General features: G+C 38.6%; 1 protein-coding gene across 8 annotated transcripts in view; it reads right to left on the reverse strand.

The window, feature by feature from the left end:
• Positions 1–13795: 13795 nt before the first annotated feature.
• cacna1c (calcium channel, voltage-dependent, L type, alpha 1C subunit) overlaps positions 13796–24241 on the reverse strand; it is a 1063887-nt gene continuing 1053441 nt past the window's right edge. For all 8 annotated transcript variants that reach the window (XM_051921415.1, XM_051921414.1, XM_051921413.1 and 5 more), the window contains 3 exons: positions 20736–20839; positions 19960–20280; positions 13796–15938 (listed from right to left, as the gene is read on the reverse strand). In XM_051921415.1, the coding sequence (XP_051777375.1) occupies positions 15636–15938; positions 19960–20280; positions 20736–20839 (728 nt within the window). In that variant the 3' untranslated portion in view covers positions 13796–15635. The remainder of the gene's footprint in view (positions 15939–19959; positions 20281–20735; positions 20840–24241) is intronic.

Raw genomic sequence — 24241 nt, forward strand, 5'->3', positions numbered from 1 at the left:
TCAACCCTACACCATATTTGCATGTCTCAAAATGTGATTAATGTTATTTTTGGTAAATGTAATGTGGGAGGTAACTGAAAACAAAATTTAAGTTATTTTTATTACTGATTATGCTGCAGCCCTTTTCTTGGGTAATTAGATGTCACATGTTGACCTCTCGGCAGCAGCAGTTTTGGGGTTTAAAGAGTCTGAGAGTGTTTAACCAGTTCTGTGGATTTGTAAATGTCTTCAGGTATATCATAAAGGATAGAAGTTCCTGTGTTTCACCTCAAACTTTGCTGACAAGGAAATCAAGTCACTTAAAATTAGCTGTCAGACTTTCCTTCTTTCGTTAGCTTCACAGAGATGCAGGGAATAGCTCTGCTACATTAAGAAAATTCTATATAAATCACCTTCTGTGTGGAATTAGTACCTTCATATGCATGGAGTATTTCTGAGGGTACTTTAGCTTTCCTCTCATGTCTGAAAGATATTAGTGTACGGATAACAGTTCACTTTGAATTAGCCTAGCATGAGTGACGTTTTCCTGGAATTGCTACCCAGTGCTGTCAGGATAGGCTCTGGCTCTCTGTGCCCTGAATTCTAAGAGCGAGTAACAAAGTTTTGGTAAAAATTGCATTTTCTCTGAGAACTCTTTTCTGATTGGTGATCCTAAATATGCAGGTTCTGATTTTGTGGAGGTATTATGTATGTGCACATTGCTCTGCAATAGACTAGGATCTTATTAAGGTTTGATTTTACCTTGCACCTGAGGCTGCTGGTATCATCTCTTGATTATTGTGATTTGGAATTAGATTGTGCAGCTTCAGAAACTAGATTGGTCAATGTTTTTTTTTAACAATCTAGACAAGAACAGGCCATTTAGCCAAGTCGAGTTTTGAAAGTCCCTAAAGTCTTACAGCCTACCACACTACTTGGTAGCTTATTTCAAGAGACTATCATTCTTTGTGTAAAGAAAAGCTTCCTAATGTTTGTGTGAAATTTACCCTTAACAAGTTTCCAACTGTGTCCCCACGTTCTTGATGAACTCATTTTAAAATAATAGTCTCGATCCACTGTACTGATTCCCTTCATAATTTTAAAGATTTCAATCGTGTCACCTCTTAATCTTCTTTTTCTTAAACTGTATAGGCTCAGCTCTTTTAATCTTTCTTCATAATTCAACCCCTGTAGCCCTGGAATCAGGCTAGTCGCTCTTCCATGGACATTTTCTAGTGCTGCTATATCCTTTTTGTAGCCAGGAGACCAAAACTCCACACAGTACTTCAGATGAGGCCTCACCAGTGCGTTATAAAGCTTGAGCAGAACCTCCTGTGACTTGTACTCCACACATCAGGGTGCTATATAACTTTTTTATACTTCTTAACATTAGACACACAAAAAAATAATCTTTTTCTTATGGGTTTTCTCAATGATGTTCCCTACATTCTTCTGGTTTTCCTTCCTACTGTAAAGTCTACAGCATTAAGCAAGGCTTGGACTGGTTCCTGCCATGCTAGATTTTACGTTTATTTACAAACTAGAAACTGCGTGTTCAAACACAAAAAAAGAAAGAACAGACATCCATTTAATCATCATTTAGCACATGTCAAGGTAAATTTTATAGCCAAAGGTTAAAAACTGCTGAACAGTGCCTGCTGATAAGAGGCCCACAGCGCTGCATGTTCAGATGATTAATTAATTACAAGCCAGCTGACAGTTTGTTGGAAATAAGTCGATAACATTTACAAATGAAACATATGCTCTTGCCAATAGTTTACACATTTAGAATACCCGTTTTGAGCATCTGTGTATAGAAGTTAATATTACTGAATATTTTAAAGTTGTTTTCATATACCAGTTAAACCTCAGGTCTTTTGGTTTACTTCAGTGATATTAATGCGTGTTTGCCTTTCTTTTCTATGCTCTCTATGTTGGGAACCTTGATGGCTTTTTATTTTTTCCCCTCATCTCTCATCACCATGTCCACTGTTGCCTTGACTATATCTTTTGAACAAAAGTGGTTGCTTATTTCTTGATCTGACAGATGTTTAGCAGGAACTACATAAAGAAAGAATCACACAACCTGCATCTTCCATTCCTGTCTGTGTAGTCTGTGAAATAGTGTTTCTGTTTTTGAAGCCATATTGTATGTGTGGGTAGTTTTAAAACATACTGTACTGTAGTAGTAAATCACAGTTAATGAAGGAAAGGGCCATTTTGGCCACATGGGCACACTGAACTCCCTCACCACCAGTACAGGAGCACATGAGCTCTCACGGAGCATCTGAAATGCACACAGGATGTCCACATTATACCTTCAGGTCCATAAGTATTTGGACAGGGACCTAATTTTCAATTTCAAATTTAACAAAAACATTGTGTGAGCCGTTTAGGAATGACAGCCATTTTTATATATGTTCCCCCTATTTCAGAAGAATTTAGATAAACTAACATAATCATAAATATAATGATCATTTTCAATATTTGGTTGAAAATCCTTTACAGTCAACGACTGCCTGAAGTCTGGAACCCAAGGCCGTCACCAAGTGCTGGGTTTCCACCCTAGTGATCCTTGGCCAGGCCTTTACTGCAGCTGTCTTTGGTTGCTGCTTGTTTGTTGGACTTTTTGCCATCAGTTTTGTCTTCAGCAAGTGAAATGCACGTCCAGTTGGGTTGAGGTCAGTTGACTGACTTGGCCTTTGAAGAATATTCCAGTACTCTGCATTGAAAAGCACTTGGTTTACTTTCTCAGTATGGTTTGGCTCATTGTCCGTCTGCACTGCGAAGTGTTGACCTTTCAGTTCTGCAGCATTTGGCTGAATCTGAGCAGATTGTATGGCCCTGTGCACTTCACAATTCATTCTGCTACTTTTATCACCAGTCATATCATCAATAAACACTAGTGACTGATGTCCGCTGGCACCATACATGCCCATGCCATAACACTGCCTCCACCATGTTTCATAGATGATGTGGTATTCATCGGATCATGAGCTGCTTCTTCTCTTCTCAATACTCGTCACTTTCCAACATTCTGTTGCATAGTAACCTTCATTTCATTTGTCTAAAGAAAATTGTTCCAGAACTGGACAGGATTTTAAAAAATGTTTTCTGGCAAAGTCTAATCTGCCATTCATATGCTTGAGGTTTACCAATGACTTGCACCTTGTGATAAACCCTCTGTGTTTACTTTCATGAAGTCTTCTCTTGACTGTAGACTTTGCCAATGATAGGTCTGTCTCCTGGAGAGTGGTCTTGGTTTGGTTAAATGTTGTGAAGGGTTCTTCATCGCCAATTCTTCAGTCATCTAGCACAGTTGTCTTCTGGTGTTTTCCAGACCTTATGGTGTTGCTGAGTTCACCAGTGTGTTCCTGCTTTTGAAGAATGTACCGAATGGTTGATTTAACAACTCTTGGCGTTATTGCTGTCTCTCTAAGGGGTTTGTTTTCTCAGCCTACTGATGGACTGGTTTTACTTATGTGGACAGCTCTTTGGACCTCCTATTAAGATTTCACAGTGACCCCTTCCAAATGCAAATTCCACTCTTGGACTTAATTTCAGACCTTTTACCTCCTAAGTAGGTAATGAAATAATGAGGGAACTGATCACACCTGGCTGTGGCACAGCTCGTCATTCAAATATCCAAATACTTTTGAGCCTCTGAAAATAGGGGGCTATGCAGAAAAATAGCTCATATGATAATTTTGTTAAACGTCTTGAATTAAAGTTGAACGTTTACACTTCAATCACATAATGATTGCTTAATTTCAAATCTATTGGGGGTGGCACACAGAGCCAAAATGATGAAAAATGTGTCATTGTCCAAACACTTGTGGACCTGACTATACATCCTCTGTGAAAACCTGCACTACTTTTTATCTGACCAGTCTGTTCTTGCAATTTATGGCAAAGAAAATGTTAAACAATTTATAATTAATCATTGCTATGACTTTCTTGTGTTGTGCATGTGAAGATTGATTTTCACCTACATTTTCTTTCATATTAAAACCTTCCATCCAGCATACGAGGATGCTGGAGCCTGTGGAGTATCAGGTACAGAGCAGGAGCCAAACCTGGATGAAGAGACAGGCCATAAGCTAGAAACTCCCATTGAGCTAATTCAGATTCACCTCTTGACCAAATGTGTACATCTTTGGACCGTGTGAGGAGAACCTGCACAATCCCAGGCAGAACATCCAAACTCCACACAGTGACTGGGCCAAGACTTGAACCTAGTTTTCGGGAACAGCAGCAGCCATTTTGTCTTTCTTTTCTACCCACGCACTTTGTCCGCAGGTTGTTTTTCAGCTTTTTCTACTTCTGATACAGAATTTTGTCCCCAATCTAGCAACAACAAACCAAGTTAGATAGAACGTTCAATCCTCCAGCCCCCATTGCAAGCCTCTGTGAAGTCTGTGAATTTTAATTAGTATTAAAATATAACACCAGCAAGCGTGAGTCTATCACCCTCAAACTCACTACCCAACAATTTTACACAAAAAACACAAACCTTTAATCTCCCATTGTCTGACAATGAGTGTAGCACGATGACTTGAAGATTGGTGTATCTCACACCCCACAAGCTCCACACTTGCTGTAACAGTAATTAAAAAAAATGTTAAAATTGGCAAAAGTTCACAAGTGTTAAAAAGAGGAATTTGAACAACAGCCCTAAAAGAATGTCAAGTAGTAGGGGCAGGAAGGGGCAGCATATGGCAACTGGTGGTCTTCTCTCCAATACAGGAGCCACAATACCATCTACCACATACTGAAGATAAAGTACTAACATTCTGCAGCTTCCCAACAAATTAAACAACTTGAAAGAGAATTCCACTGAAATAGAAGATGCAAGAAACCAGGCAACATTTGGGATACTGCAGTATGACAGAAAGCAACAAAAGAAAGTAAAGGAGCAGTTTTAGAAGGTACTGTACCATCATAACAGGCAAGTGCAGAAATAAGCAAAAGGACTATGATGGGGAAACAAGGTGAGAAAAGGGCACAGCAGCAAGCAGCGCAATGTCAAGTTAAAATGAAGTCAATGATGAACAGAACATTAGGAATAGAACTCCGGCAGTAAACTCTCATGACTCGCCATGTTTTGACTTAGATGAAATACAGATGAACACTTCTGCACTCATGGGACAGATAGGCACACAGTGGATAGGACAGCTGTTGTGGAGACTAAATTAACATATTTAAGTAATTGTGACCAATTTTACATAGGCTTCGTATGTGCATTACAGGCATGTGAAGTATCCAGACTACGCTCTCTCTTTGATTATGTCACTTTACATGCACAGAAAACCGTTTTTGTGAAGGGCCATGTTTTCAAGTGATGGCTATGGCATGCCTTGGAGATGTACCATGAGCAGAAAATCAAAACTATTAATAATAAAGCTTACATAGGTACATTAAGTACCAATTGACATATAGATGCACTTTGAACTTTTAACATCCATTCTAATATATTGAAATATTTATGTATTTCTTTATTATGAGTAATCAAATCCTCATAACGAATGAGTAATCACACATACTACATATACAGGGGTTGTTCGTATCGAAAAAGACATACAGGTTATGATTGCTATCCTTAAGTGCACTTTAATAATAATAATAAGAAGAAGATAAATAATAAAATAATTAATAAATAAGCAATAGTACAAGAATTAACTGTTTTGCAAACTCACAACTGTAAACCTACTTTTGCCCACCCCTCTGTGTGCATGTGTGTGTATATATATATATATATATATATATATATATATTTATATATATATATATATATATATTAGGTCTAGGAATAAAATAATTAATAAAATTAACTAAAATAGTTAAAATAATTAATCACATCTAACATTAAAACGTAATTATGAAATTAATACATAAATCATGATGTAAATACACACTGAATCACAAATTTAATGTAGAATCCACTCAGTGGAATGTAGAAAAAAATGAATGGCATAGTTTAAACTTAACCAATGACCTTAAACCTGAACTTTTAACAAATATTACTTGAGCAAGTACAACCTGAATTTGAATGCCTTCCTAAACGGCATGTTGAAAAGAAGACAACAAGAAAACAAGGCCAATGTATTATCAAATTGGCACAGCATATGAGACACAGATGTGTCAAAGTAAAAGTTAAACAATCGAAACAACTGTTGACTTTGAATGCACTGTTGAAAACTGATTTAATTGAAAGAATAAGCATCTCTTAAATGGGCATAGGTTAAAATTTGTGCTAAAACTCTGTAAATACTATCCTCAATTGTTTACCATCATTAACCATTTGATGATTATTACTGTACACAAGTGTTTTTCAACTGGTGCACCGTGGAAATAATAGCATAGTGCCCCTGGGAGAGAGAGACACCCACCCTCAGGTGGTGGAGACCTGTCTGAGGAGGACAGGACTACCTGAAGAAGCCAACATAAAAGCAGCTCTGTGATCGCAGTTTGGAAGGGAGTTTAGCAAGTGTATAGGTTTAATGTTTTTGTGGTTGGTGGAATTGTGCCTTGGGTTTTTTTGGGTTACAAAAGGAGTGCCACCACAGAAAAACATTTTGAAAACACTGTTGTACCTACACTTTTGCTCATGGCACATTAAAAGGGATCTCTGTAGCTGCTATCTCACTTAAACATTGACACTCTGCATTACTTGGAAGGTTTATGTTGGGTTCTTTGCATAATTTTGCAAAGATATTGCAAACTTGAATCATAGGTAGGGATAATGATTGCACTTCTATTTTGTAGTATTTTGTCATTATATTATAGTAGTCAGCACTGTAAGGTGGCTGGCAGACTGGCAAGGTATAAATACAGAGGTACTAGAGACTTATTTTGGTTTTAGTGCCACTCAAAGATAACTCATTTAGCAATGTGATAAGACATTGATACGATCTTCTTACAGAAACATGACATGAAAAAGAGTGTAATTTTTACCTTAGCAACTTTTATTTAGCATTGCACCAGCACTGCCGTAAACCCCTTTTCCTCCCACTCCTCTACACCTATGTCAGCATGTATAAATCAAGAAAATTAACACCTCTGCTACGTATTGACATGTGGCTTATCATTGTGAACCACGTAATATGAAATGTTAAACCTTTGAATGAAAATTTTATTTCAGAAAATTTTTAAGGGTAGTATATAAATATGGCACTGGATGTCTATGTAATTCCTTAGGTACACACTTACTTGTTTCATAAAAAAAAAAGTACATGAACATGCTTCCCTGACCAAAGCACTGCCTCAGGCCTTGTTGCCTTGATGCCAGCCCTGGATGTCACAGTATTTTTTAATGTGTTAAACAGGCCACGTTGATCACAAAACTTAATGTGCTAACTTTCCCAGGCCTCTAAATGTAAAATCCAACATCTGTCTGTTTGTATGTCTGTCCTCTTTTCACGAGAGAACTACTTAACCCTTTAACCGCCAACTCCCTAAATATTCCCCAAGCCAGGCGAAATCTGAACAATTTTTGTTTTTTTACTTTTTTACATTTTTTTTACATTTTTTACATTTATTCAAGCAGTATTGACCACTAAATGTTGTGCAAGTTGCCAGTGTATACACGAAATCTATAAATGTAACCTGAATTCTCAGCTAAGCAAAACATCTTGATACCAAACCGTGCCCTTTTCAATGGTAGATACTGTCGAAACTGTAAGCGGCCCTTCCACGACAATAAACTTTCATCAACTGCAACTGACGGTCCTGGCATGTAGGGCAACTGAAATGCTTCAAATAAATGATCAATCAAAGGACGTAGCTTGAACAAGCGGTCGCGGTTTGGATCTTTCTTATCTGGCTCGTTTCTGTTGTCATTCAAATGAAAGAATTTCAGCAGCAAAGAGAATCGGTTACGTGTCATGACAGCTGCAAAAATATGTGTTGCATACATAGGATCTGTAGACCAGTACATCTCAATATCTGGTTTTCTGATTATTCCCATCAACATCAAAATCCCAATGAATTTTTTCATTTCGTTTTCATCAGTGTCTACCCAAGCACGAACACGGGAATGTGGAGGTAAATTGGGATTTTTCTCAATAAACTGTGCTGCATACAGATTTGTCTGATGAACAAAATGTCTAATCAAATCAGGTGACACAAACAGCTCATAAAACTGCTCAGCAGTGTAATTGTTTACATCAACAATAAAGCCACACGTTCCCTCAAACGAATGCAGAAAAGGTAGTTCACCTCGGGCAGCAGCCCAGCTGAGATGCTGGGGATACACCCACTCAGCGCCGTCATCCGATGCGTCTTCATTCACAATATCATGCAGCGCACGTTGCTGCTCATCACTGTCACTAAAATCTTCTTCAGAACTGCTACAATCATGATCAGAACTGTCCAAAATCGCCTGCAAAGCCTCACTTGAAGTCAGTTTACGTTTCGCCATATTCACAGCTGTTACATGCGAATCACGTCACATGACCGGCCAAAACAACCACAGACTTGTCGAAATACAACGTAGTAATAATACCCACGCCAAACCGTCAGTTATACTACTTGCCAGGCATTCATATAACCACAGGCAAATGTGCCGGATAATTCCGGCAGTATGGCGTTAGCATTAAAACAGCGGTGCCGGATATATCCGGCAGAGGGCGGTGAAGGGGCTTAATGAATTTAGATCAGGTTTTTTTCTATAATTTACTTGAACATTCTGGTTGATTTTGCAGCTTCTCTCATTGTGCTATGTGTCATAATTTGCTTGTAGGGCCCTCCTCACTCACGCGCCACCCTCAGAGCGTTACTTACCTCTGCTTAGCTAGCGAATGAGAAACTACTTAACGGATTTAGATCAGGTTTTTTTTCTATAATTTGCTTGAACATTCTGGTTGATTTTGATTTTTCGCTTGCAGGAGTGATATATTCGCACTAATCCAAGACAGAGTCCGAGGGGATGGAGAAGTGTGACATTAGTAGGGAGCAGGGAAGGGCCCTTCTCAGTGTCCTGCTTCACTACCACGTGGGTGGAGCCGCAGGAGACGGCTAGTATGTGTCTATATATATGTATATATATACACATGTATATATGTGTGTATATATATATATATATACGAGGGGGGACCCAAAAATAACCGGAAATATTTTTAAAACGTGTTTAATTTTCTGTACAAACTACAATTAGTCTCCTTCAAAGTACTCTCCATTGGCGGAAATACACTTATCTAACTGTTTGTTCCATTGTTGGAAACATTTTTTAAATTCGTCTGAAGTAATGCCCATTAATGCTCTGGTCGTTTCTTGTTTTACCTCTTCAACGTCAGCAAAACGCCTTCCTTTCAAGTCTTTTTTCATCCAAGGGAACAAAAAGAAATCACACGGAGCTAAATCCGGTGAGTAGGGTGGGTGGTTCAGGGTTGTCATACCGTTTCTTGCCAAAAATTGGCGAATGCTGAGAGCAGTGTGAGATGGAGCGTTGTCATGATGAAAGAAACAATTACCCGACTCCCACAAATCAGGGCGTTTCCTTCTCACACTGTTGCGCAACCTACTTTTACAAAAAAATTCACTGAACACAAGCACAACCTTCCAGACTGATGGCACTTGGCAGACTGACTTGTGAGGAGTGTAACTAGATCGCCCTAGCGGCCCAACCACGTACTACAACTACCAACCTAACAACAACAAAATTCAGATTATTTTTGGGTCCCTCCTCGTATATATATATATATATATATATATATATATATATATATATATATATGTATATTCATGGCATTCATAGTCTGAATCACAATCTGTTTGTATGGGTGGTTACCTACCAGGTAACGCTCATGGTTGGTCTGCAAGCCAGCAAACATCCGCCACGGTGCCCTTGGGAACTGAGCTTGGAAGCTCAATGCTACAGGGGCCCGTGGTCACCACCAGGGGGCGCCCCAATGCCTGAGGAGCCCTTACCCTCAGCACTTCCGCCACACTTGGAAGTGCTGGGGGGGAAGAAGACCAGGGACACCCGGAAATCTTCCAGGTGTGCAGCCGTTACTTCTGCCACACTGGGGAGTGCTGGCGGAAGCTGATCGGGAGGCACCTGGAGTACATCCGTGTGTGTATAAAAGGGGCCGCCTCCCTCCATTCGATGGCTGGAGTTGGGAGGAAGAGAGACAGAGCTCGGGAGGAGAAGAGTGGAGGTGGACCTGATAGAGAGAGGCATTAGTGTGAAGGCCTGGACTTTGGGTGAGTTTTGGGGTTGTATGCACTTCTGTAAGTAACTTGTAGTGTAAATAAACGTGTGTGTGGTGTTTAAAACATGCCTACCTGTCTGTGTCCAGACTGCTTTCCACTATATATATATATATATATATATATATATATATATACATACTAGCTGTACCCTGTGGCTGCGCCCACATAGTAATGAAACAGAACAAACTTATAGGGAGAGCGTTCCCTGCATGGGGAGGAAAGCACATGGCCGCGATATCTCTGGCAATCAGCAGCTACCCTGTAAAACACATGGAGCTCTGATCTCTCACTCAAAAATGTCAAACGTTACTCCTTAACAATCTCTAGATGATAATGTCTTTTGAACAAACACGTATTGCTAGCTAAGCGGGTGCAAGGTGCACTCCAACGCGTGGCGAGACGAAGACCAACTCGAACAGAGGCTGGCTGGTGAATGAGGAAGGCCCGCCCCTCTGCTCTCGGCCCACAACCACTCTGTTGCAGTTGCATAAATACATCGGTACTGCGAGCGAACCATGGTACTTAGCGCAATGAGAGAAGTCGCAATCAAACAGAAAGTTCAAGCAAGTTATAGAAAACAACCAGATCTAAATCCGTTAAGTAATTCTCTCATGAAAAGCAGACAGACATACAGACAAAATGCGTTTGGACCACGAAATTTATAAAACCGTTTCTTAGCGAGCACCTACGGGCCAAGGGTAACGTACATTTCAAATTTTAAGTCCAAGTCCTCACGGTTTGGGAGATTTTGTGTATATATATATATATATATATATATATATATATATATATATATATACACACACAGAGACATGGACTGATTTACAACTGACTTATAGGGTAATAATGTTCTAGAAGCTGCCAAGCCCAGCTGCAGTAATAAATCTTTTATTATTGTTATAATTTTTACAGGGTCTCATACAGCATCTTTTCTGACTCTTGGATGGCCATTTAAGGTTTGTTTTGATCGACGCTGCTCCACGTGGCATATTCTTATGTATTAGGCCTGCACTGCCTTCCTTACACTAGTGTTTCTCAACTTTTATGGTCCAGTTTGGCATTTTTTAATTCATTGAAACTCACTACCAGCAATTGCAAACTGCCCCCTTGGTGAAACCAATGTGATCAACAGCCCCACCTTGGTGAAATGAGCTCATTTAAAAATGGTGAAACTTTGTGCAGCACTGCTGATCGTTTAGGTGACCCACTCACGAACCATCCTGTGCCCCTCCTGGCAACAATCTGGATCGCAAACCAGAGGTTGAGAAACACCACACCTTTCAGTGTGTAGTATGTCATGCACAGCCACACTTCAGTTGCTCTTAAATGGTTTAGTCCATGGTGGGATTTTTTTTCTCTCATTCTTGTCAAATGCTGTGATCATTTACTTAATTTGGAGAGACTTCCTACCATAATGACTTTCTGCTGCTTATCTCCTAACTGTGGCAAGTGTGCAGGACTGTTCATGGACAGGGCTGTGGAGTCAGAAGCAATTATTGGGTTACTAGAATCAGAATTGTTAAAAATGCACTGACTCTCACTAAATGTAAAGTATCATATAATGCATTAAATTTCAAATTTCACATATTCTAATTCAATTAAACTGTTTTTTCAGGATTTTAATTTACATTGAAGAATGATTTCTAGTTTTTTTGGCAAATTTCTAAATATTAAATATTTAGGGTAGTTGAAACCTCATACACAAAGTCACAATGGCAAAAACCATCTTAACAAAGTCAGCAGTTTCTGAACACTTTACAGTCACAAAAAATGGAAAACATTCTCTGTGTCAGTGACTTGTTGAAGATGATGGTGATAATGCATGTAATGTATAAATCAGTAGTTTTACTTTTCAGACAAGTAGGCACCCATAAGAGCATCAAATTTAAAAAGACACTTGTAGGGTTTTCACCCAAAAGTGTTAGAAGTTGTACTTGGCAGTGATAAAATAGCTTATATTTTGTGTGCTTTCAGCTGGCATACTACTATTAAATACATTTGTCTGCTTACAAATAGAAGAGTCAGTGATACCATAAAGTGAGAAGATAGAATCAAAGGTTTTGTGAACCAACACCAGAGCCTTGAGCATGGAACACAGTGACTAGGCAAAAGAAATGTCTGACAGTGTCTCTACCAGCAAATATTGAATGATTTTGCTGTATGTTGTTGCTGCTTTTAGCATCCATAATAAGTTAGCTCTGAAACAAGGAACAATATAACAGCAAAAGCTGGAAACTTGCAATTCATACACGGTAGTACATAGGAGCTAATCTTTAAACACTTAAAAAGTCAGGTACTGCTTCAAACCTTATTGCCTGATCCAGTCAATTCTCGTTATTCACAGGGGTTACTTTCCAGGAAATCCCCATTGATATTGAAATCATTAATACTGACACATTGATACTATGGGAAAAATGGGGTTCGGTTTGTTTTTTTTTTTTGCAAGATGTCATCTCAGTGGCAGAAGGGACTGGGCAGACATGCTGGTCATCCGCTCTTGCACTTTGTGGCTTGATCTGTCCACTGTTTCATCTACAGGATCCTTGTTACGACTTTTATTTTCCCTATAGTCAAGTTCAGTTATCTTCTAGTCACTCCATCAGTGGTCACGAGTAACTGCAGCAGGGCTGATCTGAGGCTCTCACTAAGCAATCCAATTGGTAATACTGAAGAGTGGTGTGTACAAAGGGTAGGTACTGAATCAGTGCAAGCTTATGACCAACACTTGCTGGGAATTCTTCATTTACAAGGCCCCGTGCCCATCATGAATGGGGTCCAACAGCTTACTCACGCCTCTAAGTACCAGGCAGACACACACTGATCCATACAGTGTAACGTCTGTGCAGCCCTAGAGATCTAAGGGCATGACAGACCTGTTTTGTTTGTCCTCAATCTCTGAATCTACTGAATGTTGTTGTTTATTTTCCCCCTACTGTGTGTGGCAGCGAGACTAACACCCTGATGTCTGTCCCCAAATCATCCTGCAGCTCATAATGAGGACCTTATCCTTGAATAGGTGTGATTAGACTGCGGGTGTCTCAAAACAGGGTACGGTTTAATAATGGTGGATAAGTGAATCTGTCTGCGGTGGGCTGGCGCCCTGCCCAGGATTGGTTCCTGCCTTGTGCCCTGTGTTGGCTAGGATTGGATCCAGCAGACCCCCGTGATCCTGTGTTCGGATTCAGTGGGTTGGAAAATGGATGGATGGATGAAATGAATCGGCTGGTATCAAGGATTTACTGTATATATCACAGATACATGTTTTGACTTACATGTCACCCGTTCCAAAGTCTAGATTTATGTAAAATAAATTACTTCTTCAGAATGTAATTTGTTATAGAGGTCTTTTCTTTGTGGCATTTTTGGTTAAATATTTTGTGCTTTCTTGCACATTTATGCTTTAGCTATACTTTGTAGTGATCTAAGCTTATACAAAAATTAAAGAGAACTACCAAGTATGCACACTTGCTGTGACAAAGCTGATTGAGGAAAAAATGCATTATTTAACAAAAAATAAGTATAAAAGATCACGAAAGAACAACTTGACAATGAGGAAAAGCAAAAAGAAACACTCTAGGATGTTCAAGTCAAGAAATCAGACAGATTTTAAAAACCCATAGAATCAGATTTATATATATATATATATTTGTTTTACAATAGAATTGATTTAAGTCCTCATTTGCCAGCAAACTCTTGAGAGATGCACCAAGGCTGACAAATGAAATGTTCCTGCAAAATCAACTAGCAGGGACATCATGAAGGGGAGAAGAAGAAAAATACATTCAATTCCAAGGAAAAAAATAACAAAAAAAATCAAAACCAATCAACACAAGATATGCAAAATCAGTCTATATAAAATACAGTATGCCCTTGTGTATTCCTAAATAACAACAATATGTACAGTTTTTCTTTTAAGAAACTACATAAGTTATATACCCCTTAACCAATAAAATCATTTATTAGCTCAAATGCATAACTTGGCACAGTAGAATACTAAAAAGAAATCCATGCAGTAAATACACAATTAATGAAATCAGTAAACGTAACTATAGAATATTAATAACGTACAAGAAAATGACAAAGGAATTACTTGTCACGAGATCATTTTCTTAAAATATTGAAATTGACCTGATTTCAAGTATAACAGTTTTTTCAAAGGAAAGATCATCAACTCAATAAACTCAAAAGTATAAATCATCTGGATTTTTTTCCTTTTCCATACAGTTGCTTTTGAGACCTCTACACAGTCATGTATGTTATTGCATTGTTTTTGCATATCTTGTGAAAGAACACACAATCAGTCACCCATGGGCACCCACTTCATGGGCATCAGTGTACAAAAATAGGCACACACAAACATAAGCATATAAAATGAGTTAAGTGCCTTTCAATCATATGCCACAATTGTCACTTGTTTTACCCAAAACACAACTTGAACTACATGGTGCAGCTTTTCAAATAGGAGTGAGGGGTGGGGTAGTTAGGGGGGAGAGAGAGAAAAAGACGGCGGTAAAGTAATAAAAATCATCTTACAAGCGTTACTATTTAAAATCATGAAACAAACAAAAACAGGCTTTGTTGTTTTAAATTTTAAAAAAAGGGAGAAATCAAATAAAACTGAATTTGCCAAAGATAACGTGGGATACAGTTTCCTTAAAATGCCCAGTCAGTTCACAACTTGCTAGCACATACTCGATGCTGTCTCTGTTTCTCAAAGCAATATTAGGCAGGGTACCAAAGGAAATGAAACATCTTCATGTTGTATTTGTGCCCTGACTAGCTTAGCAAATCTGTACATTCTTCACTCATAAGGGCTGCAGCATAGATTCAGGCCAGACTTGCACTTTCATATTCCCCACTGCCCCACCCCTACCTTAGCCCTGTCTGCTTCACATCAATCCATCAAACTGAGGCAGACCGCTAATTTGAGTGTACAAAAAAGAAAATGGTAAAAAAAAAAAAAAAAAAGTCAAAGTAGAGGTATTTGGCAGCAGATGGTGCTATCCCTTGGATTTTTGCCTTATAAAATATTTTTGTAAGAACTGAACACAAGGAATATTCACACAACAGCAGTCTACTGCTCTGTCCAAGGAATTGTCTTCATTTGATTGTAAAAAGGAGGAGACAAAAAGAGGCAATGTTTCCATTTGTCTCTTCTGCTCTGGTCCTGAACACAGACAGATTGCATCCATTTTGTGACTTGCACGTCAGATATAAATGATTAACTTCAGGACAAACGAGCTTTAACTGCTGGTTCACCCTTTTCCATGTGAAAAGTAAAACAAGTACTTTTTTTTTTTTCTCTCCCCTTTAGCTCCTTGAGGGGAACGAAGACTGTGAGGCACTTCAGAAACAAACCTAGATCATAGTTTCTCTTACAAATAAAACAAGCAGAAGGAAAAGATATCCAATAAAACACCTCGATTACTGCATGGTCTGTTGTTTTATGCAGTGCTAATATGAAAAGTTTTTTCTTCTTTAGCAATCCCACAATCCCTTTCACCTTGCTCAAGGTCCTCCGCAAGGTATTCCTGTGGCTTGTTTTGTTGAGCTTCACTGCCCTTACAACTAAGAAAGGGTATAATGTTGCCATTTGGACTGGGTAGGCTGTTGCCATTAATAATATTAGCAGCTGCATTGTCCATTTCCTCTATAGTCATTTCACAAGCATCTGCAATTTCTTGCTTAGCCACTTCGATAAAGGAAGGGTCTTGAGCAAAGTGGTTCAGTCCTTCTGAGATGAGAACCTACAAAGGAGACAGCACAGTTTATTTTTGCATCTTTGGCTCTGTACTTCATAAATGGTGTTTACTGTACTGGCCAAACCAAAACACTAAATTCAGTACATGGAGCTTATATCCACCTTATTTGGAGTGACTCAAAGGACAGTACTATTTATAATCCAATTTTTTCTTGTTTGTTTGTTTTAGTACCTCTGTTTTGAAACTGAATGTTCTGTCAGTCAAAATTACACTTTGGAAATGAGCAATCATCTATCGAAACCCCAGCATTACTTGTCCTGTTGGCAAATGTCACAAGACCTGAAAACCAAAAACTCTGAGATCAAAGTATGCTTAGTAGAAGCCTTTAGAGTCTGATGGTGGAGGCACATTTCTTTATTTGCTTCCTGGCTGATGGCACCAAATTTAAACAACTTGCTAAGGTAGCAGTGTTTCAGTTTAACACTGTGGGAAAAACAGCTAACCAGACAATACACCCACATTCAGTTAACTTCCATATAATGTGCATGTTGGCAGTGACAGTAAGCTGTTTTGCAGCGGCTCCCCATATCCCTCATCCCATACACACTCATTTGGGCTCTTGTTAGTTCTGTTCAGTTTAGCGATGTATTAAGATGGTGATTAAATTACAATGACAAAGAGTTTGTGGTAAAGCTATCAAATCACCAACAATAGTTTCTTGGGTAAACTGTACCATTACAGATGTTATTACTCCCATGGGTTAGAAAATGGATGGATGGTTATATTCTGTGTACTGTTAAAAACATAAAACTGACTAAAATAGCTGATGTCCTCCCAAATGATTTTGGAAAACAAGAATGATCCTAATAAATTTGTGAAAATGTACTCCCATACCTTCTCCATTTTTATTTCACTATTTTCTTTCTTTGTTTTTTTAATGTATCCATTGCATGGAAACAAATTCATGGAGCTGCTTCTGGTAAAGGTTAGAGATTGCACATAAGGTGGATATAAATATAATAATTGAAAACGGTATAATACAAAAAACACTGCATTAAACATTTATATGTAAAATGGCTAAAACACCCTGTATAAATGGTTTTGGAAAGTATTTTAAGAACAATAATTTAGATAATCTTCCAATATTTTCATCTATGTAAATGTTATAGAGGTAACACATTTCAATGATGGAGAGATGGACTGGAGTAAGTAATGACAGCTAGTTAAGGAGTAATAACAGACAGATGCACATGCAGACAATCAGGATAACTGCTGGGGCAGGGGGGTACATTTTACAGACACGTTACTAAAAAAGGATACACACACACACGGGGAATCAATCAGCATCTCTGCTTCCCAATTTTACATCAAAATAAATGTTGTGTTTCCTAAATATTGTATACCTCTTACCTTTCCAAACATACATCACAGCAGCATATAAAAGATGCATTTTTATTTTTAACAAGAATGCTGCTATAACCAAAGGACAGTGCTGTCTCTAACAATGCTTATGTAATGAAACAATTAGTTTTCTAAATGATAACAAACAATTCTAATCATTGACAAGTTTGAATTTCTCTTGTAAAGAATAAATACTGTAAGGTCTGACAGCATCAAATGCATTGAAATAGTCTGGGAGAAAATAGAAGCAGTAGTTACTTACTAAATACAGGTAATTTACAAAATAATGACTTGAGTACATCGCAGGTTTTAAATTGTACAGGAAGTAGATGCTTCTACACAAGTGTGGTAAATATGATACTAAAGTAATTAATATCCCATCATACTTAAGGACATGTATGAAGTGGCTGGGCAGAACGTAATTCTCATTAAATCTGCTACTCTTTGCATCAAGAAGAGCAATGGGTTTCCTTAAAGTGTATGGTGAGAGGAATACACACGCACTTCTACCACTTCCCAGAAGTCCTGAAAGAAGAGCTTTGACCCATTAAGGGTGTGTGAATGACATAGGAGCTCACTGTATGTGACAAAATCAAACAAACAGAGTCTGCAGATGCTGAGAAATGCCATATATTGTACTTCATGCTGAAGATTACACTGAAGTTGGCCATTTGTCAAACCAAAAAAAAATGCCGTCCGGTAACTTTGTTCTCTGAACCTCCTTATTGTTATTCTGAGTCCCACTTCTAGCAGCATCATAAATGTAAATAATTTTTAAATAAGTTATTTAAAATGCAACAAACTAAAAAAATATTCTTCATCGTAAATAAAAAAAGTATACCCAGCAGAAGAAGGTAAATTTGTAAGGAGCAAAAATAAGTGGTGACTGCTGTAAAAATGTAACATTATTCCACTTTTTTTATCCATTATGGGGTTAAACAAAGCCAAAGTAGAATCCCAGCAGTAACTGGCTATTTAGCTACTAATATTTGGTAGTGTATACTGAAACACAGCTCTTAAGTGTATTATTATTATTAGTAGTAGTAGTAGTAGTACACTTTTGAAAGGCACCATATCTCCATTTCGTCTTGATTTTAAACTTTGTTTTATGTCAGCCATTTGCTTTTAAAGCTGCTTTGGGGTCTATAGCTGAGTTTTTCAAATATGTTTCTTAATGTGAACACAACTCTGTGAATGTGATACAGAACAAAATTCCATCATATTGATTTTATGGAAAACCAGTGAGGCCTGTACAGGGTTGTCTCACTGGTATAGTGTGTGATGGGAGAGACTTGATTCTTGTTGCACAAGCTTCAGTGACACTGGTAATGCATATTAGTGATGTTAGTGTAGAAGTTGGAGGAGAAAATTTCATTAGCCAGGGGCAACTGTGGACAAAAGTTCCCACTTCTTGAGCATAGTGTGCTGTATGTGCACCAGTCTAGGATGGAAGTAAAAATTGACAAAAATGCCACAAAATACTAAGCAAAAGTGGTCAATAAATAGTCTCAAAAGTATCAGTGTTATAGCCCACATACCATAGATTTCCCAGACAACAGATGTCAGCTATTTTGGCCAGTTTGGGAGGTTAAGAAGCAGTGCATGAGTTTTCATATACCAAATGATGGTATTTTTTTAATGGAAAAATTACATTGTGTGCCTAAGTTCTAGACACTCATAGAATAAATGCCCTAAAACTTTGGGTTGTAGTGGCCTAATGTTCTAGTATATGTACATGTTTTACTTTATTTTGTCAATCACCTGCATTTAAAAATAATGCCGAATTTAAGAAAAAACCTATAATGAGAATGCAAAATTAATATACTACTAAGAAATACGGAAGACATTCCCATAAAATCTAATTGAAGTACCATGATATTATAATAGGTGTTATTATATATAAATAATTTACCATATATTGATAATTCCAAAAGCAGTAGTATATTACAAAAGATAACATCTTAGAAATTTAAACATTAGGAAGATTACCATGAGTAAACAAATTAAATGGACAAAATCCAGCATTTATATTACATGGGGATAAAAAAATATGTTGTGTTGGCAGTGTGTAGAAATGCCAACTACAGCATTTTTGCAGAGTTTGCACAATTCTTCAGGGATCGTCTTGCAAGTGTAATAAGCAAAGGGACATTTACACATTCAATAACTGCAGACATTCAGGATTCCCAGTGATCTGGGAGATATGTTCCCAAATTTGACATGACAGACTGATGTACTTTTCAAATGAACAAAATCAATTCACTTGTTTGTTAAAGAATGCAAAAATGGGCATTGAAGCAAATGTACAGATCAGTACAGATCTAAACAAAGATACTTTACAGTTGTCTTTTGAAAATCGTTATAGCAACATTACATGTCATCCAAAAGTTGGGAATGATAATGAGACACAAAAAAAACTTTTTGCAATATATCTAAAGATAGTGAAAATGTCTCTACTTTCCTCTTTTTAAAATATTTTCAGATAATATCTTCTGTTCACAAAGTGCATTTTTATATATTTTATAAAATGTTTACTTGGCACAAACCTTTTAAATTGTTCTATCAAAAAGTATTATTTATATCATACTGCATTATATATAATAACATGTTTACAAAACAGCAAAAAGAAAGCAAAAAAGAGAAAATATAAAAATTATTTTCATACTGCTTCCACCAGACTGCCCGCGCTGCCATGACACTGTTGTTCCAAGTCCGTGATTTGGTTGGGCAGCATGAGTGTAACTGACTGCAGATTCTGAGAACTGCTGTTTGCGTTGTCTGTGTGTAATGTACCACAGTTTACAGATGGAAGGCTAGTGTTCAACTTAACGTAGGAGCTGGCACTCTCCAGTTGCAAGGTCGGAACAAACTGGTATGGGCAGCCTCTGTTGCAAGGAGAATCTGAAGATGTGGTACAGAGAAGTGGGAGTAATGGTGGTGAATGACTTTGTCTGAAGAGTGGTTTCAATCCTGCTACAGCCAAGGCCTGGACAAAAGAGGAAAGAAATCAACTCTGTTATCAACAATGTCTTTTATATACATACATAATATATTCAGCCATTTTCTGACAATATTTCATCCAGTAAGGGGTAGCAGAAAGCCATTGTCTAGTGACAGGCAAGTGCAGGTTCTGAACAGGTAACTAGCCTCTTAGTATGAGCCACTCGTACACGAATCAAGACTTACTCACACCAGACCCACTTGCGTTTGCCACCAAACATCATGCAGTATGGGCATTGAGAGATTTAGCAAATTCTAAGACTATGCTGGGTATTGAATCTTGGTTCCTGGGGTTTAGAGGTAGAAGGGCTATCTCCTGTGCCACCTTACCATCCTAAATTAACAAATTTATATAATATTAAAAACCCTATATGCGGGAAATGATGCCTTTAAAGTAAAATTCTTCCATGTCCCTGTATGCAATTTCAGTGTCAGTCTTACCTGCTGATGTACTAAATTGAGCGGTAATACTGTTCTTTGAGGAACATCTGACACTTGATATTTGTGTCTCCTCAGACATTCCAGATGAAAGGACGATCTTCTGCCTGACCAACAGAAAAGAAAGAGCAGGAAGATGAAGACAAATACAATATTCTACATTATGATACACAGTAATAATACAGTGGAACTGATAACCTGACAAAAATCAGAACCCATCTTTGGAAAGAATGCCAGTCCATTGTAGGACACAATAACAGGCACATGTCTGTTCATACTGTACAGTATATTTACAAACTGTACCCATATTGGGAAATGGTATTTTAATATTGCAAAGCAAACTTGTTTATTGTGTTATACGTGAAAAATAATGGTACAACAATCACTTCCAGGAATACTCTTCCATACTTGGAATTGTTACCCTCTTTTCAATTATAAGTTCACTATGTTGAATAAAATATACTTAGCAGGGTTACTGAGTAGGGTTTCACTTTGTAAAGTACTGGCAAGGTTCTTTGCACAAGTTAAGAGTGTTAAACACTAGAGATGTCACAAGAACTAATTATTCTGTATTAAATTGATACCAAAATTTCAAGAAGGTAATGATGCTAACGTATTTTTACAGTATCAGAAAGTCAGTACTACACTCATGAATGATTGCAAATAAACTGATTACTCCAGAAAGCACAATAGTATAGTAGTGAGTAAAAAATGTTGAGTAAAAACTACAAATAAAAATCCATTTGTTGTTATAATGGGGGAATCCCCATGACCATCACACATTAAAATTCCAGCCCTGCATTGTATTTTGGTATTTGTCAATGCAAATACTAGCTTACTTAAATTATAGTTCCACCCGGTAGGGGTAAACGTTAAAATTATACAAAGTTATTGTCTGTCTGTATACCTGCATTGTTATCACTCTTTAATTTAATATTGTTCTTTATCAGTATGCTGCTGCTGGAGTATGTGAATTTCCCCTTGGGATTAATAAAGTATCTATCTATCTATCTATCTATCTATCTATCTATCTATCTATCTATCTATCTATCTATCTATCTATCTATCTATCTATCTATCTATCTATCTATCTATCTATCTATCTATCTATCTATCTATCTATCTAGTTGGGTAAGTACTTGATGAAAACACCACTATTCAAAACTGACTTTACTTTAGCATTTAAATATTTTATTTTTTGTTACAGAAGTAAGCACAATATTGTTCATTTGAATAATGGAGCTACTTTTTATTAAAAGCCATCACATGGGATTTCTTTCAAACATACTCAAGCACCAAAAGTAAAAGTACATCTATAATGAAATGAGAAGGTGTAAGGCTTTGTCTAGAGAACACAGTACGTTTTTTTTAATTTTTCAACAGCATTTACAGAACATTTTTGCGACAGAACTGCATTACAGAATAATGTATCAGCTTGCAAGTGCCATCCTGCCTTTGATCATTACATATTTTCTGTCAGTATCATGGTGATGTCCTGAAGTGTTGTAGTGGCGAGTATGGATATGACATACACTGTGGCTCACTTACTGATTTTATATATAGTGGGCATATGTGGGAATGAAAGTTTAGGACAGCCAAAAAAATTTTGGGGCACCAACTCTGTTGTCCCTTTTTTTGCCTGAAGACGAGAAAATAATAAAGAAAAGAACATTGTTAATGCTTGTAGGCACATGTCCCTTCAGCAGGGATTCAGACCAGAAGGGATGGGGCAAAGTGCCTTGACCCGGCATCTTCTTGACACTATGAGGAAAGGAGAATACAGCGTCAGCGACAATACCCCTCTTGCCTTGAACGGATTATTACATACCTCAGCCCCACTTCAGCTTGAGCCCAGTGGGGCAAGCGGGCCTGGCTGTAAGGTTGAGGGCCCAGGAGAGGGCATCGGTATCGGCATTGCCAATGGAGGGTCCTGCGCCTGTGCGGCACCCTGAATTTACAAGGCTGGAGGCTCAGGAACCAGCTGATGATACAAAGGTTTGAATCCCGGTGGGCACAGAGCCATTGTAAGGGGGCGTAGTCTGTCACAAGGTTAAATTCCCAGCCCAGCAGGTAATATTGGAGCTGCATAATGACCCTTTTCATGGCAAGGCCTCTTGCTCAATTGCCATATACCTTGCCTCCCAGTCCAGCAGTTTCTCACTGAGGTACCTGTTGTGTCCCGCTGCATCGACAACTTGGCCCAACACGGCACCAAGGCCAGTGTCCAAGATGTCAATCTGGTGGAGAAAGAGTAGAGAAAATTTATGAGATAACAAAACTGGAGCAGACGTTGGGGCCATTTTCAGGTCACAGAACACGGCGTCTGTCGATGGGGTCCACGTCACTTGTTCCTTGTCATTTCAGTGAGAGGCACGGTTTGCTTAAAAAAGCCAGGCACAAGCCGGCAGTGGTAACCCTCTAAACCCAGGAAAGCCTGTACTTGCTTCTTGGTTTGGAGCCGGGACCTGGGGCCAGTTCCGAATGGCTGCAACCTTGGACCACTGAGGCTTGATCTCGGTCAACCCAAAACACTTCTGGACATTGATCCACAGGCCGGCATTGAAGATGGTGCAGAGGAGGTTCTTAATGTGCAGTTGCTCCAACGTGCTGGAATAGATGACGTCAAGGTATACAGCACTGTAGGTATTGTGGGGCTGGAGCAGTCTGTCCACCAGACACTGAATGTGGGGACTCCATGCACCCAAAAAGGTCAGTGGCCACTAGGGATGCTAAATGCGGTCTTTTTTTTTTTTTTTGCAACATCTGTCAGGGGAATCTGCCAGTAGCCTTTCATCATGTCAAGTGTGGACAGGTACAGAGCGTTCTCTAGTAGCTTTAGGATATCATATACCCTTGGCATCAAACTGGGAGACCTGGATGAGCCAGTGGAAGTCACTGCAAAAATGCCAGCTCCCATCAGGCTTAAGGTTCAATATGATTGGGCTGAACCAAGGGCTGTGACTGGCCTCTATCACCCCCAACTACAGCATCTGGCATATTCTGAGCTCCATCTCTGCCTTGTTGGCCTTTGGAAGAGATAGAATGACTGCTCGCAGATGACCACACCCGGCCGAGGATCGACAACCCCCTTGAGTGATCAGAAGACATTTCCCAGCTCCTTCTTTTGTTGAAGTTTGAGGCTGTCCCTGTAATTTAGCTGTCCAGTGTCTTTAAAGGGCAACAGTGCAGGAGTGGCCGCAGAAGCACTAGAGTTGCTGTCAACCCAGGGCTTCAGAAGGTTGCCATGATAGATGTGCTCTCTCGGTCGCCGGTTGGGTTGGTAGACCAGGTAATCCACCAAACCCTTTTGTTCTCAGACCTTGTACAGTCCCTGCCAATGGGCAAGGAGATTGGAATGCGATGTAAGGACTAGCACCATGAATTTGGCCCCTGGACAAAATTGCCAAACTAGGGCCCTATGAAATCCTTTTTACTTTCTTGTAAACGAAGTATAGTCCTCCAAAAATTCTATTTTGAGATTTTTATGAATCTTGATGTTTTAGACCTCC

This window comes from Erpetoichthys calabaricus, chromosome 18, assembly GCF_900747795.2.
Source record: "Erpetoichthys calabaricus chromosome 18, fErpCal1.3, whole genome shotgun sequence".
Lineage (NCBI taxonomy): Eukaryota > Metazoa > Chordata > Cladistia > Polypteriformes > Polypteridae > Erpetoichthys > Erpetoichthys calabaricus.